At 39.2% G+C, this 16,676-nt stretch overlaps 1 protein-coding gene and 2 pseudogenes across 5 annotated transcripts in view; 1 reads left to right on the forward strand and 2 right to left on the reverse strand.

Annotated features, from left to right (window-relative positions):
- ACACA (acetyl-CoA carboxylase alpha) overlaps window positions 1-16,676 on the reverse strand; it is a 244,316-nt gene that overhangs the window by 176,732 nt on the left and 50,908 nt on the right. For all 5 annotated transcript variants that reach the window (XM_069602731.1, XM_069602732.1, XM_069602734.1 and 2 more), the window contains 5 exons: window positions 12,730-12,839; window positions 11,375-11,456; window positions 10,308-10,406; window positions 8,591-8,697; window positions 5,388-5,498 (listed from right to left, as the gene is read on the reverse strand). In XM_069602731.1, coding sequence (XP_069458832.1) covers window positions 5,388-5,498; window positions 8,591-8,697; window positions 10,308-10,406; window positions 11,375-11,456; window positions 12,730-12,839 — 509 coding nt within the window. The remainder of the gene's footprint in view (window positions 1-5,387; window positions 5,499-8,590; window positions 8,698-10,307; window positions 10,407-11,374; window positions 11,457-12,729; window positions 12,840-16,676) is intronic.
- LOC138415582 (U6atac minor spliceosomal RNA) lies at window positions 10,034-10,142 on the forward strand (annotated as a pseudogene).
- LOC138414629 (phosphatidylinositol N-acetylglucosaminyltransferase subunit P-like) lies at window positions 14,713-15,006 on the reverse strand (annotated as a pseudogene).

Raw genomic sequence — 16,676 nt, forward strand, 5'->3', positions numbered from 1 at the left:
ATTATGAGACAGGGATTAAAAAAAATACTCCAGTTCAAAAAAGAAGCAATACGAGGCACATTAACAGTCACTGGTCCATACCAATTCTGAAGTCCAGATGGGTAGATGTTGTCAGGTTTCCTCACTCCACAGACATGGAATTTGTTTTGCTTTTCTCTGTGGTCCAATTCTGAACCCAGGGACTGGCTTCCTAATCCATGCCTCCCCTCTGTTCTTAGCAGCCCTCCAGGGTCCAGAAAAATCTCCCTTACTACGAGAAATGACCAATGTTTACAGCTGAACTACCTTCCCAGTCTGCTTCCTATTCATAGGAAATCGAAAGTTCTGAGGCCTCTTTAAAGTTTGAACTGTCTCTGTCCCTTGCAGTCCCTTTGGTACATTCATCAATATAAGTATCTTGAAAAGTTTATGAGTTTCCCATGAATCATACTGAAAATTCACTTCTTTCCCCAAAAACATATCCATAACTTTTCTGTACAGATCTCTCTATACCTTGGGCATGTCAGGCTGCTGTGGGACAACATTTTTAAAATTCTTAGAAGCGACCTTTGCTCCATCAGAGCTCTGGTCCCCGTGTCTCTCTCTCTCCTCTCTCTCTCTCTCTCTCCCTCTCTCTTTTTCAGGCTGATTCCCTGGAGCGCAGAGGCTCTCTGAGTTCACTTTCCTGCCTGGGCTTCTAAGACCCTCTCGAGAAGGCGCTCTGCACCTTCACCCCATCGAGAGGGTGCCTGAGGCCTTCGTGAACAGAGCAAGCCCCGTGGAGGGGCTTTATCGGCTTTCTGCATAAACCAAGGAATATCAGCCTCTTTCTCTCTCCTTTACTTTCTTATCGGTCGACTCCGGACCACCAGGTTCCAGTCCATTAAAGGACCTCAACAAGTGGCGCCCGAACAGGAGCCTGGTACACTTGGCAGATCGGACGGAGTGACCGCAGGGCCTACTGAGGCCGGTGGTCAAATGGACAGAGAGGGGACCAATTGTTTCAACTAATGACTCTATACATATACCTTCTCCCTAGTACATGAAAGGGCCCTCACACCCTGGGGAGGAAAGAAAACTAATTAACATTTCTTTAGGCTATGAAGTCCTTTCCTTGTGCATGGGCCAAGCAAAATTGTGCATAAACGTCAGCCGACAAATGGGTTTTCATCCTGCCTCCAAAAGAGGACTTTCAGACATTGCTTGGATTATTTACAGCCCTTTCTTTGTCTGTAAACCATGTTTATACTACTGAGACTTTAGGGAAAGAGGGAAAGAACAAAGAACATTATGCAAAGAGTTTACTTATAAAAACTTATACTCCTGTTCATTGGGACAAATGTCAAACCAAATCAAGAAAATCAATGTTTGTGGCTAATCATACAATTGTTGATTGGGGACCCCATGGTATGTGGTTATCTGACTGCTCAGAGGATATTAACAACACTGTGTGATATGGAAGGTCACTGACACTACGATGGAACATTACTATGACAAAGGACAGCGTGGGCCTGAACAATGGGCCATTTGGAAACTTGCTGCGAGCACCAGAGCACGGAAGAACTTGGGACTTGGACCGGACATTTCATAGGGACCAGTCGTGGTCATAGTAACTATTTCTTTCACTATAATCAGTCATATTTTATACAGGCCTGTATCCCACTTCCTTTTATTATAGCCATAGAAAATTTACAATTTAATAAGACTTACGTTCTGTAACTTGTATTAATTGCAAGCTATATACTTGTATTAACTCCTCTATTTCTTTAAGCTACTCAGTTTTGTGTTACTCCTGTTCAATTCAATCATAGTGCCTATAACTGGGAACAAATCAAATTTCATTTACAAAATATACATGATAATGCCTCTCTGAATGTACAATTACTGCAAAAGAAAATCTTTAAACCTTCTTCTAAAAGATCTGCCCTATTCCCCTAATTTGGAAACTTTAGCTGAACAAATTATCCAGGCTAGACCCATGAGGATGGTTTCAAAGTATTACCCACAGTATTGGGTCTAGAACTGTAACTCTGGTGATTGTCTTGATAATTATATTTGTTGCTTACCGTCAGCTTTCTATAAGGTTGGTTAATACTAACCAAACTCATTTGGTCAAGACCTTTTTTACAAATATAATAAAATAGGGGGAATTGTCAGGAAGCATTTAACAGGAGGCTTCCTGTGCGCTGTTTGGATCTGTCACGAATTCTCTGCTCCTTATTAATTCCTGAATACTCAGGAATTAAGAGGAGAGACAAGCCTCTCCCGGGGGCTGAAGAATCCAGGCATTTCCTTCATTAGTGTTTCTATATGGTGATAAGTACCCTCCTCCTTCTTGTGAACCATAGGGTAAAAGTGATTGTTTGCAACTCTCTCTCTCTTTAATATGGATCGCCTATGTTTTGTAAGTCTGGAATTTTAATCTTTATCTTTGCTGAGAATAACTACCTTGTAAGACAGTATATATGCCCACACCATGTTGATTAAAACACCTTTGCTCCATCAAAAAAAAAAAAATCTTAGAAGCCCCTTTTTTCCTAGCTCTTAAATTATTTCTGAGGTCTTAAACGATCTCCCAGGCATTCTTGATTTGGCCTCTACTCTGAAGTCATTTTTTTACTTTGAAAATTCTTTGCCAGCACCAGAGAGATCGGTAATGAGAAACAGTTCTATTTTTAAACTCAACAAGTTTGGAACACCTTTTTTAGTTCACTTTTTTTTAATAGTTAAAAAACAATCATAAGCATTCAACAGATACTTTTAACAGTTTATCTAAAAAGATCTCTTTAAGTAGATCTACGAGTTCAATACAGTCTCTGCTTTCCAAATTACCTCAGGTAACTGTTTCATCATTACAGAACATGAGTGACCTTTCCCCTCGTTTCTGTTCCATCCTGCACCAAAAGTTATTTTTATCATTCCTCTAGGCTTCATTACCAACCTCCTTACCATCTTTTCCAGTCTTCACCTATGAGCCAGTCTCAAAGCAAATGCCACATAGTTTACTTTTTTTGCCAGGACAGCATTACACCTTTAGGTATCAGTTTCTCGGTCAGTTATCCACTGATGCCTACCAAACCACAAAAATTTCAGTGACTTGGGGCACTAACCATTTTGCTGACAGCAATCTGAGCTGGGCTCAGTTGGGCAGTTCTTCTGCTGGTCTTGGCTTGGAGCCACTCAGGGAGTTAGCCACCTAGCAACTTAACTAGGCTTGGATGGCTTAATATGAACTCATGTACATGTCTCGAAGGTGTAGATGAAACCGTCAGGTCTAGGAAGCCTCAGGTGAGACAATTCATCTCTGCTTTGTGTGGCCTCTCTTCTTCCAGGAGCACTATACTCTTCACAAGGTGAGTCTGAGGCTCATTCCAAAAGGCCAAGGGCAGAAGCCAGAAACCACTTGCAGCTTTGGTTTTGAAACCAGTCACCATTTCTATTGTACTCTATTGGTCAACACAAGTCACAAGGTCAACCAAAACTCAAAGGGTGGAAGGAAAAAAAGTCACTATTTCTTTATGGGAAGAAGGCGAAATCATATTATAAAGGAAGTGTATATAGGGATGGAAAGAGTTATCATGGTCATCTTTGCAAATAATCTCTCACAAGCTCTTTTCTGTATTTTTCATCCTTTTTGTCTCTTCATGCTTCAGTCTGAGCTTTCTTCTGACTTGTCTTCCAGTTACTAATTCAGTTGCATCTGAGATGCCATTAAACCCCTGTTGACTTAATTTTCAATTCAGTTCAGTCGCTCAGTCCTGCCCAACTTTTTGCGACCCCATGGACTGTAGCACACTAGGCTTCCCTGTCCGTCACCAACTCCCAGAGCTTACTCAAATTCATGTCCATTGAGTCGGTGATGCCATCCAACCATCTCATCTTCTGTCACCCACATCTCCTCCTGCCCTCAATCTTTCCTAGCATCAGGGTCTTTTCTAATGAGTCAGTTCTTTGCATCAGGTGGCCAAAGTATTGAAGCTTCATCATCAATCCTTCCAATGAATATTCAGAACTGATTTCCTTTAGGATTGACTGGTTTGATTTTCCTGCTGTCCAAGGGACTCTCAAGAGTCTTCTCCAGCACCACATTTCAAAAGCATCAGTCCTTTGGCACTCAGCTTGCTTTATGGTCCAACTGTCACATCCATACATAACTACTGGAAAAAACATAGCTTTGACTAGACTGACCTTTGTCAACAAAGTAATGTCTCTGCTTTTTAATTTGCTGTCTAGGTTGGTCATAGCTTTTCTTCCAAGGAACAAGTGTCTTTAAATTTCATGGCCGCAGTCACCATCTGCAGTGATTTTGGAGCCCAAGAAAATAAAGTCTGTCATTGTTTCCACTGTTTCCCCATCTATTTGCCATGAAGTGATGGGACCAGATGCCATGATCTTAGTTTTTTGAATGTGCAGTTTTAAGCCAGCTTTTTCACTCACTCACCTTCATCAAGAGGCTCTTTAGTTCGTCTTCAGTTTCAGCCATAAGGGTGGTATCATCTGCATATCTGAGGTTGATATTTCTCCCTGCAATCTTGATTCCAGCTTGTGCCTCATCCAGTCTGGCATTTCGCAAGATGTACTCTGCATGTAAGTTAAATAAGCAAGGTAACTATATAACCTCGACGTATTCCTTTCCCAATGTGGAACCAGTCCGTTGTTCCATGTCTGGTTCTAACTGTTGCCTCTTGACCTGCATACAGATTCTGAGGAGGCAGGTGAGGTGGTCTGGTATTCCCATCTCTTGAAGAATTTTCCAGTTTGTTGTGATCCGCACAGTCAAAGGCTATGGCGTAGTCAATGAAGCAGAAGTAGATGTTTTTCTGGAACGCTCTTGCCTTTTCTATGATCCAGCAGATGTTGGCCATTTGATCTCTGATTCCTCTGCCTTTTCTAAATCCAGCTTGAACACCTGGATGTTCTCAGTTTACATACTGTTGAAGCCTAGCTTGGAGAATTTTCAGTATTACTTAATTTCAGAGAGCCTGAGTGAGGCCAAGCCAAGAGCATCCAGATCAGGAATTAACCATCCCACATACTTTATCCAAAATGTCAGCCCAAGCAGGGCACACAAACATAGGAAGGTACTGATGCTTCCTTGTTACTAGGAAGGCCTATGAGCCACACAAATCATATAGGGAAGAGCTATCTGAGAAACTGAGCAGTTTTACATAAGAGAGAATAATTACTGCTTGAATTAGCTAAATGAATAAAACCTTAGACTGAATTGGACATTTCACTGATATTTTTCCCCCCTGCTACTAAGTAGGTAGAGGCTACAGGGAATGATTAGATTAGTTACAGACAAAAAGTTTAAATATCTTCTGGACATGCCAATTATAGTGTGAATTAAATCACGTATCTGTGATACACATATTAGTGCAAATAAAGGACGACAACTTGCACTCCACCTGTCGGAAGAGGTTAGGGAAGTCATCCGCGTTGTTGACTTTTCTGATCCCCTTCCCTCCTCCTCCTTCTGAGGCCTTGATCATTACTGGATATCCAACTTCCTCCGCTGCCTTCAAGAAGAAAGAGAGAAAAAAAAGTGAGAATGGTATTAGTAGAGAAGGAGAAAACTGGCATTTTCTCCCTTTAAAAAAATGTTGTCACCTGGTAGGTCTATTAATATACACATTAAAATAGAAAGGTCCTCAAGATATGGTATTAGATGTGAAAAGAAGTACCAGAATAGTATTTGTAGTAATGGGTTGGATCCAAAAGAAACTGTGTTTGTCTTTTTAAAAAAAATACTGCTTTATTTATTCAGTAGTGATGGGCCTCAGATGTGGCACGTGGGGCCTCTCACTGTGGCCCACGGACTCTCTGGCTGTGGTGTGGGGGCTCAGTCGCTCTGTGGCACGTGGGCCCTTAGTTCCCTGACCAGGGGTCCCAGTGAAGTCCCCTGCATTGCAAGGCAGATTCTTAACCACTGGACCGCCAGAAAAGTCCCAAAAGAAACTGAATTTTTTGGTAGGTAAAAAATGGTTCTATATTGGCAATTTTGTATGGTTCAATCTAAAATAATCCCATATAGGTCAAAAACAAAGTAAAACTAATATATATATATGTGTATATATATATATATATATATGTGTATATATATATATATATATATATTTATGTATACATTAATACACTTACATATGTAAGTACAAAAAAAACAAGTCTAGATTGTCCACCACTGGTGATTTATAAAGGGAAGATGAGTAGATATAAACTTTCACTTTTTACTGTATATATTACTGTATTATCAGAATTTCTTATAATATGCATGAATTTGTGCCTTAACCATAATTTTTATTTTATTTCTTAAAAATTTACCAAAGTGTACATTTTCTTTGTTCCATAACTTTTACTTTTAAAAAAGACAAAAAAAACACAGGTAGTTCACTTAATATAAGCTGACTACCTCAGCACAGCTTCTGATCTTCTGACAACATAGAAGATTCAACAAACCAGGATTCTCACATATCCAGAAATTTTTTCTCACTCAATTTTTTATAAAAGATAAAAATAATAAGATACCAAAACATTAATAGTCAGAAAACTAATTTTAAACAAATGCTCTAAATGTGCTTTTCAAATTTACAGATGATTTGAGATGATCCCAAAACTTTTTGAATATTTAATTATATACCCAATTAAGTAAGGAGCCAATTAAGTCAAGATATACATATTTATTAGATTGCTATGCTATTATTAAAAGGTCTGAGGTAGCCTTTACATGTAATAATATGGAAGATATCCATATTGTAGCTAAGACAAAAAGCAGATTGGGGAAAAGTTAACCAAAAGTTTAAAATAACTGAGTCATTCCTTTGTTGAAACATCCCAGTCTTATACAGTTTACATTATAAAAACATCTAAAAAATGTGTCACCAGAAAAAGACCGTTTCAAATTTTAATTTTTGTCAGTAGTTTTAGGCATGAAAATCCTTCAATCATAGTCCCATTTCTTCTAAATTCTCTTAACTTCTATGCTTACAAGCAAAATCAGCATGAACTCAGTCCCTGGGTGATAAATGATTAAAGAAGCAGGCACAAATGCGGGAAAGACAGAAAACAGGATAGCCCACACGATATAAGAGCAAGGCAGGCCTTTAAAACATATACGTAAGTTCTAGACACAGGTCATCCATTTAGAGTATTTTAGAAAAATTTTAATGCCATGAGGAAAATTCTTATATATAGGAAGAAGAAATCTTGGATTATAAAAATAATACATATGGTAAGACCCTAATTTTATAACTGTCATAATAGTTATAGTTATGGGAACCTATTAATAAAGACTGTCATTAAATGAATCTATGAACCAAAAAAGGCTGGCAAAAATTTTATGTTTATAATTATAACAAGGAAAAAAAGGAATTTTAACTGATAAGCAATATAGCTAATTCCCTACAAAGGGTTTCTACTCTTGCAAATTATAGCAAATAGAATATACATCAGCAATTCAATTAGAAATATTAATTCTTCCTATTAAGGAGGTTACAGGATGCTTAACTTGAAATGCAAGCAACAGGGCAAAATCAGTCAAACATTCAGTGTTCCTCTTGAATTTATTGCAGATGAGTCAAACATGAGTAGCTGCTTTTCTAAAATAGCTCTTTGATCATCTCCCTGGTGGCATAACTGACACTTCCAACTAGTCAAAAAGTGAAAGGAAAAATAACTGGAGGGGACTGTGAAGGAAAGAAAAAATAATGTTGAAGAAAACATCTCCTTTTGCTTCGGTGCATGTTTCTACATGGACAGACAATAATTAGAACAGTTTCAGCCTCTATCACCTCCCTCCCTCACTCCTCTCCAAAGGAAAAAGAATGAACTCTGATCTGTCAGTTCGGAAGGAGAAACTGAGCATGTATAGCTCAGCCTTTTCCCCTCTGAGATCAGCCCACTACACAGCACACATGTTCTTTCTCAGCTCTCAGTCATACAATAAACCGAATGGCAAGAGCCGTCTCTGTGATTACTCACCTTGCCAGTAACCAGTGAATGACCCTGCTTAACAGACGTTCACTTTACGAATCTGATTGCTGCTGCACAGTTAGGACATTTTCATCACCATATCTGTTCGTATTAAAGCTGACATTTTGATCTCTGTCTGCCAGGGTTCTTGGCTAACTCCACCATATACACACACACACACACACACAGACACACACACAGACACACACACAGACACACACAGACACACATACACAGACACACACACAGACACACACACCAAACACACGGTTCTTGGTTCTGAACTCAAGCAAGGCAAAAAAGTGGTTTGCCCCTACTCAAGCGGGGGAAAAAAGTGGTTTGCCCCTAACTCCACCAAACACACACTCTAACAGGTGGTGGAGAAAGAATCAGGACCTCCTTAAAGCTATGATTTAACCACCTAAGAAGTGTTCTGTCCAGGTGAGTGGCTTGCTTCAAAACAAATTTAAATTGTTTTTGTGAAACGTAGGTCACTTCCTCATTCTATTACATAAACTAATCTCCTGGTCTTACAACCCTAACACTATCATGGATATATATCATAAACCAGGCTCCAAATCCCCATATTTGGGACTATAATTGGTCCGTTGAACATGATCACGCCCCAGAGTTAGTAACCTACCTTCAGCCCATCATCCACATCCTTCACATAACCTTTTTCATATAGTTCCTGAGGAACATTTAAAATTCGTTTTGAAAAATCATTTTCGTGCCAGTCCACACAAAGACCTGCAATAGATAACAGTGACTTAAAAGCAGCTACAAGAATTTCTGTTCTTGTAGATTTTCTTCTTACACCTTCTTTAAAATGCTTTCATATTTATTCAAACTTGAGGGTAGATGTGAGAAAGAAGAATACCATAAAACCCTGATCAATCCTTGGAGTTAGCAGGATTTACCTAATATCAAGATCTGGCCACTTGGGTTCTGATGCTGGAAAAAGTCAACAGAGATAATAGGCAGCAACTTAAAAAAAAACAAACAAACAAAAACGCAAGGACCTGCATACAAGACAAACAAACAAAAAAAGCATGCCAGACTTCTCAAAGAAACTCAGCAAGCAAAGTGTCTTCGATTTGTGTGTTCAGGCCTGCGCCAGGGCCAGAGGTCTGAGAAATAATTCAATCTTTATGAGCCCTTGGAAATGGAAATGGCGGTTTTATTGGCCTCAGCAGAGTCATGACTCCAAGCTTCCTGACTGTCCCTGTACTCAGCCACAAGGGGAATGGTACAGCCTCTCCATTCAAACAAGAACAAACTCAACCTTTTATTTTAAACTGTTTGACCCAGCAGGTCTGGAAAGAATATTGCAATTCCCCTGGAGAGCCAGAGTAACAAGAGTTCAAATCTGTTCAGACTCAAGACAAGGGTAGTTCCCATTTGTAAGAGATTTTAGTGTGTGTCTGCTCCCTATGCTTGAGGACCGAAAAACAGAAGTTCATAATACTGTCAGCTCTAATAATCCACATGGCACTCTTTAAGGGATCTGTCAAGAATAAATCATTTTTAGAAAAAATTCAGGCTTCTGCATGCTTGGAAAAAAGGTTGATTATTGACCTCAGTTTTCAGGGCAAATGAGTGGTTGAATGGTATTAAACAGGCAAAACAGACCGTCAACAGATTGTGGGCTCACATTAAGAAAATACTGGCCAAAAAAGAATAAATACATGGATCCGTATGACTGAATCACTTTGTTGTACACCTGAAACTAACATAACATTGTTAATCAACTATACGCCAATATAAAAATTTTCAAAATATAAAGACTGAATAAACAAAAAGAAAGAAAGAAAATACGGGCAGGCAAATATCTGAGTAAGTGGGTTTTAGCTTTTTCTTAGTGATTTCAGTCATCGCCCAGGCAAGTTCAAAGGCCTATTCCACCTAAGAAGACCATCTCTGAGGAAGACCCTAGCCTAGGAAGATCTATCCTAGCATAGATCTGAATCCACAGAAGCAGATGAATTTTCTCAGAGTTTTTCCAAATTAAGTCCCAAGATCATTTACATTACCGTTTAGCATCTCTGAACCTAGTACAAAATTTACATTCTTAAGACATGATAGAATGCTGTATGAAAGGAGCAAAGGTTAGCACTCCCCTTGACAAAGATGGAAGAGGCTCTTGGGCCTGACAACACGCATATGCTTAAGACATGACAGAATCATAGATATAGCAATTAAGCCAGGAGATACAAGCTACCAATCAATCAACTTGGATTCTATTTCTTGTCAAATATTTAATACATTTTAAAGCAGGCTTAAGCCCCCAGCCACAGTCCTAAATACCCTACTGAGCTTTTCTGCACTTTAAGATATAAACAAGAAATAAAATTTCTTACCACTGCCACTCCATGGAAGAGTTGGGATACCAGCAGTTTGAGCCACTATGGAAGATGCAATCTTATCCCCCAAAGCCCACATGGCTTGGCTTGGAGGACCTAAAACCAAAACAAGAAAAGAATCCTGACTGTAACATTTTGGCCTCGTTTCTTTCCCAAGTATTTTGTCTTTCATATAATTGTTTTTGTATTTGTCTTGTATCCCCCACATTGCATATTATCCGTATCAGAAACTTGATTACAGGCACTACTATGTTTTGGCTCATCTTTGTATCCTTTATAGAACCTAATGTAGCAAATTTTTACACACAGAGAGAATTCAATATATGAAAATATATGCTGAATTAAATCCCTGACAAATCATCCTTCATGATCCAACTCTACCAGATTAACAAAGTCATCTTCTCTTTTTTTTATGATTATCCTGAAATAAGGACAATAAAGTTTTGGGGTTCAAGTCAAAATATTATACTCTCCTTGGACTTAGGGAAACCCCAAAGGAAGATTTATCATTAATAGGCTTTACAAAGCATAATCATCATTGTTGAGACAAAGACAGAAACACCGTTATATAACCTTGATTTTTCTCTCTCTATAGGAGAGCAGAAAAGTCAGAAAAAATAACCCTCACTTACAGGAATATAACCTATATGCTTAAATGTGAAGGTACCGATTCATATTTAAGGGCACACTGCCAGGGTAGCCTAAGAATTCAATCATCTTTTCTACATAAAAATAGGTCCTTTCTCCACATGTTTTCTTAAGGTTAATGACAAAGTTTTTAAAGGCCAGTGTTCTGGATATCAGAGCCTCCTCCACCTCTGATAGAAAAGAACCCAGGGACAGAACACAATCAAGATACAAAATGTAAGAAGTGATAATGGTAGAGAAAAAAGAAAACGAAGAAGGTTACTCTCAGAGTTGCTGACTGATGAAAAATAAAAGCCCAGTACGTGATGAAAAAAGCCTAGTATGTGTTAAACAGAAGAAAAGCAAAATATAGAGAGGGAATATGGACCAAAATGACAGAAACGGAAAAACAGGAAGGGTACGTCAGAAAGGCTTACCCATGAAGGCGATGCCATTTTTCAAAAGAAGTTCTGGGAGCTTGGGATTCTCAGAAGCATGACCCCAGCCAGCCCAAACTGCCTACAAGGGAACACAATATGATTCATTCTTAAAATTCACAGTAAAAAGAACACGATTCAACTGTATTCCTTTCTAACCAAGACTGGCCATACTTCATGAGGTACAATAGCGCCATAGCAGCCTAATGCTTAATTCAGATTTTATGCCTGATTCTTGGCCAACTTTTTACAGAACAACAATAAGCAGTCGACTGTGGTAAAACCTCTGAAGACATCAAAAACAAGTTGAAATTGATGTTAAGATCCAGCTGGTATTGTTGCTCTTTAGGAAAGTCAGTTCATACCCTTTCAACTACACTCTACAGAGCCTCTTCTAGAAATGCTGGTTTTCTTTTGTAGATTGCATTATTTTGGCCACCCAACTCCACCTTTATATCTAGTGGTTATACTGCCATACAAATCTCAAGTTTTTTCCTCTTTGGGCTTTAAGACACTTACCCTAAACTCTCTGCAACAATGTGATAGAGAAGAAAAAACCTCCTTCTACACTACTGTATTCTAGACTAACAGTATTTCATTGGAAATAGGTAACTTTCACTTACTGCGAGGTTTGAAGGTGAAATGGGTAGCATAATCTCCGAAAGACGCTTACAAACCTCTTGTTTAGATTATGTTTACTTCATGCTGACTCATTCCACTCTTCTCATCTTTCTTTGCCCTCTCTGTGTATACCAATATAAAGGCTCTTATCAAGGTTCAGAAAAGGCGCTTTATATAAAATTAAAATTTCTTCACTGGCTATCCCTTTGTGCCTAATTGTAAAATGGTTGAATTTGGCACAGGGAACGCTTCTCAATAATCTATAATGACCTATATGGGGAAAGAATCTAAAAAACAGTAGAAGGTCTGAACAAAAGGCCAGACACTATAAAACTCTTAGAGAAAAACACAGAACACGCTTTGACACAAATTGCAGCAGGATCTTTTTTGACCCGCCTCCTAGAGTAATGAAAATAAAAACAAAAAATTAACAAATGGGACCTAAATAAACTTAAAAGCTTCTGCACAGCAAAGGAAACCATAAGCAAGGTGAAAGGACAATTTTCAGAATGGGAGAAAATATTTGCAAATGAAGCAACTGACATAAAACTGAGAATATGTTTTATTCTCCAAAACATAAACATAATAATGGATATATGTCTATGGATACCTGATTCACTTCGCTGTACAGCAGAAACTAACACAACATTTTAAATCAAACATAGTCCAATAAAAAAAAAGTTTTTTTTTTAAAGGCTGAATTTGGTTTTCAAGGAGATGCTGGTATATCTTACTTGCACTGGGATCCTTCTAGCAATGTCAAGAATTAACTCCACATTTGCATAGTTGTTGTTGTTGGGGCCTCCTGGCACTGGCACATAGTGATCTGCCATCTTAATGTATTCTGGAAACACAAGCACATTAACAATAATTAATTTATTTTCAGAAATGTAACATCAGAGCAAAAACTACACAAAAGACAGGTACCATCATATGTAAGCATGGGACAAACTACATTCGTGGGATAACTTCCAGAACCATTCATTTGGAGGCTCTTTGTTAAGGTCACAGGCACTAAAATGGGATAATCTCCCAGTGAGGAAGCTCTGACACTAAGCAGCAGTTCTCAAACACTTCACTGTGTGAGCTTTGTGACGAGTCATTATGATCTCTATATTAAGGAGGATATGTCATTGAGAGGCCCATGTTCGGAGATAAAGTTCTATGACACCTTTCATCTTTAACTTGCACTATATTCTGAGAAGGCCCCTTTCCTGATATAAAGCCAGGACAAAATGAGGAAACCGGGGAGAGACTGGAGGGTTTGTAGACTTGCTAAACAGGAAAGGTGAGTTACAGGAGTCTATCAAGTGCTTGAAAAACATTTGTTTATCTGAAATGTTCAGGATACTACGAATTGGAAAGATACTTAAAAAGCTACCTTCTTTCCTTCCTGATTTTTTGGGGGAGGGGCACAGTATCCCCTTTCAAATCTGTCACCTGATGTTTCTTCCTTTTCTGGAGGAAGTAATTGTGCCAGAGCAGCTACAATGTAAAGACTGTACTAAGCTCTTTATATACATTACTTCATTTAATACTCAATAATCCTTTTTATAATAGGTATTATGAGCATCCAGTTTATAGGGAATTATGTCTTGGAGCAGTTAAATAATTTGCTCAAGGTCCATCTCCACCATATTTTTTAAAAAGATTCTTTGTGGGGGGTGGGAGTTGGTTGCTGTGCTAGGTCTTTGTTGCTGCATGCCGGCTTTTCCCAGTTGCAGGCACTGGGGTTACTCTTCATGGCAGTGCGCAGGCTTCTCACTGAGGTGGCTTTTTTCGCTGCAGAGCAAAGGTTCCAGGCGTGCAGGCTTCAGTAGCTAAGGCTCCCTGGCTCAGTGGTTGCAGAGCCTGGGCTTAGCTGCTCCATGGCGTATGGGATCTTCCCAGACCAGGGAAGGTACCCGTGTCCCTTGAAAGATCCCCCAAGCTGCAGAGCAACTAAGCCTGTGTGCCACAATTATTAAGCTGGTGCTCTGAAGCCTGGGAATTGCAACTACTAAAGCCCATGAGCTCCAGAGCCTGTGCTCTGCAACAAGAGAAGCCACACAGTGAGAAGACTGTGCACCGCAAGAGAGAGTAGCCCCTGATCACCACAACCAGAGAGAAGCCTGCGTAGCAACGAAGACCTAGCACAGCCAAAAATAGAGATGAATGAATAAAGTGTTTTGAAAAAGTATAGAGCCCATCTCACCGGGAGACTTTTCCTTGCTGGCTTGTAGGAAGCAGGAAGTCATCTGGGGATGGCCCACATGGCAAGGAGCCAAGAGCAGGCTCTAGCCAACAACCAGCGACACATTCAGGCCCTCAGTCCGACAGCCCGCAGAGAGCTGAGTGTTGCGAACAACCACGTGAGCTTGAAGGCAGATCCATCCCAGGCTGAGCCTCAGATGGGACGGCAGCCCCACTCAAACACTGGTGGCGGCCTGATAACCGGAAGTTGAAGGCCCAGCTATAGAAACTGTGAGATAAGAAATGTCCCCTGCCGCTTTTTTTTGGAGGGATACTTGCCATATGGTAATACAGTATTTTATTTATTCTGTCCATTAGTAACTACTATTCGATAACATTTAAAGTATTAATAGAACTTAATCTAAGAGAAGTTCAACTTACATTAGTATTTTTGCATCTCAATACTGGATATTAAAATTATGATGGTCAAAATTTTATGTCAAAAATTTATAGTGGATGTTTGACATTAGTTGTTTACATACAGTTCAGTTTTTGGTGGAAAATGGTTTGGCTGCAAGAGAGAATATTTGGTTTACTTCAACTAATAGGAATATCTCTTAATGCTGGGATGGCCTCTTCATATTTCTTCTGCTATTGATTTTTGGCAGTTATCTGTGACTGTATGAATGGAGCTGAGTGGAGAGGTATTCATCATGCTTATTCCAAATAAGAGTGTGTAACCAATTACTACAGGAATGAGGTGCAATTGTCCAATATTTTTGAGGCCAACAGGTTAAGCATAAGGAGTTTAGCCAAGATTCAGAAATTAAAGCCCACATATCACATGAAGCCAAACTCAGAGTCTAAAACCTTGCCAGTCATCATATCCTCCAGTATTACCCTCCACAAACAGATCTTTCAAGTTGCTATTGCTACCTGAATCATCCAATTATTTACACATATATTTTAAAGGTATCTATCGTTTAGAAAAGATACATGTTGAAATATTTACAGATGCAATAAATATTTGCTTTAGAAATTATGCCTGGAGGAGAGAGGAGGTGCAAGTGTAGCTGAAAGAAGTTGATTTTGGATAACAGATAGATGGGAAGGACTTCATTATGCTCTTCCACATTTCAATTGTGAAAAACCACCACCAATTCACTTAGAATGCAAATCTTTAATGTCTGATATGCAGGCAGACACAGACACACACACACACACCTAAAAAGATGAAGTCCATGCTTCTAAGGATGAAAAACAAGACCATCCTTGACAAACACTAGATCACGTCTAGATCTCGTCAGATAGATAAGCCATCTGCAGTTTCCAGATAACCCCTGTGTCACACCTTCAAATATTTGCATATATGTTCTTTCGGCCTCTAATACCCTTGTCTTCCCCCTAACTGCTTCACTCTTACTCATTCTTGGGTAGACATAACCACTTTCAGAAAGCTCTCTTAACTCTGTTAACTCCTCTTAACTCTTAACCCAAGAGCAGGGACCAGAGTTAAGATGTCTCATCTCTGTGTTTTCATAGCACCCTATACATATTCCTATAGCACTTACCTCATTGCATTGAAATTAATCATTTCCTAGAGCAAGATCACAGCTTATTAAACTGTGGGTCTCCATGCTCACTGAGTGAATAAATACATGAATTAATAGGAGTACCAAATAGAAATAAGGAAAAAGAAATCATGCAAGGTAGCTTACATTTATTACAGACAATTTCTTCGTTACAACTATCCAGTGAAACACACAGGACTTTCCTTGTACAGATACAAGACTGCAGCTCAAAGATGTTGAAGGATCAATCTAAATGAATAACATCTGCTTTAAAATCAACTGGTGCCTTCTCTTTTTCTAAAGATAATATAATAACCCTTACTGCCTTAGGAATAGTCTTAATATCATTATCTCCATACAGAGAGTACATATAAAGACCAAAATGAGTTTTAAAAGACAACTCTTTAAAGACACAGGTTTGATCCCTGGTTCAAGAAGATACCACATGATATGGAGTGACTAAGTCCACACGCCACTAAGTTCAGGTACGCTAGAGACTGAGAACTGCAACTACGGAGCCTACGCACCCTAGAGCCCGTGCTCTGCAACAAGAGAAGCCGCTGCAATGAGAAGCCCACACACCGCTACTGCAGTGGCCCCCGCTTGCCACAACTAAGGAGAAGCCCACGCAGCAATGAAGACCCCGTGCAGCCGAAGATAAACAAACAAACAAATAAAATTGTTATTCTTTTAAGTATGAAGCTGATGTACTAGCTACCATCTTTCAGCTATACCAACAGTCTACAATAACCTACCACTCTCAGATGGAGGGTCATCTAAGCAGAGAGAATATGCAGAAGAGCCTACAGAGTAAAACTTACCTGGGTCCTAAGAGGTCTCTATCCCCAGAAGGAGGGGGAAAAAGAATCTTAACACTGAAATTCTCTAAAATGCAATGCAGTTTGTAAGGGAAATGGCACTTCCTTCCACGCCTTTCT

The sequence above is a fragment of the Ovis canadensis genome, chromosome 11, assembly GCF_042477335.2.
Source record: "Ovis canadensis isolate MfBH-ARS-UI-01 breed Bighorn chromosome 11, ARS-UI_OviCan_v2, whole genome shotgun sequence".
Taxonomy (NCBI): Eukaryota; Metazoa; Chordata; class Mammalia; order Artiodactyla; family Bovidae; genus Ovis; species Ovis canadensis.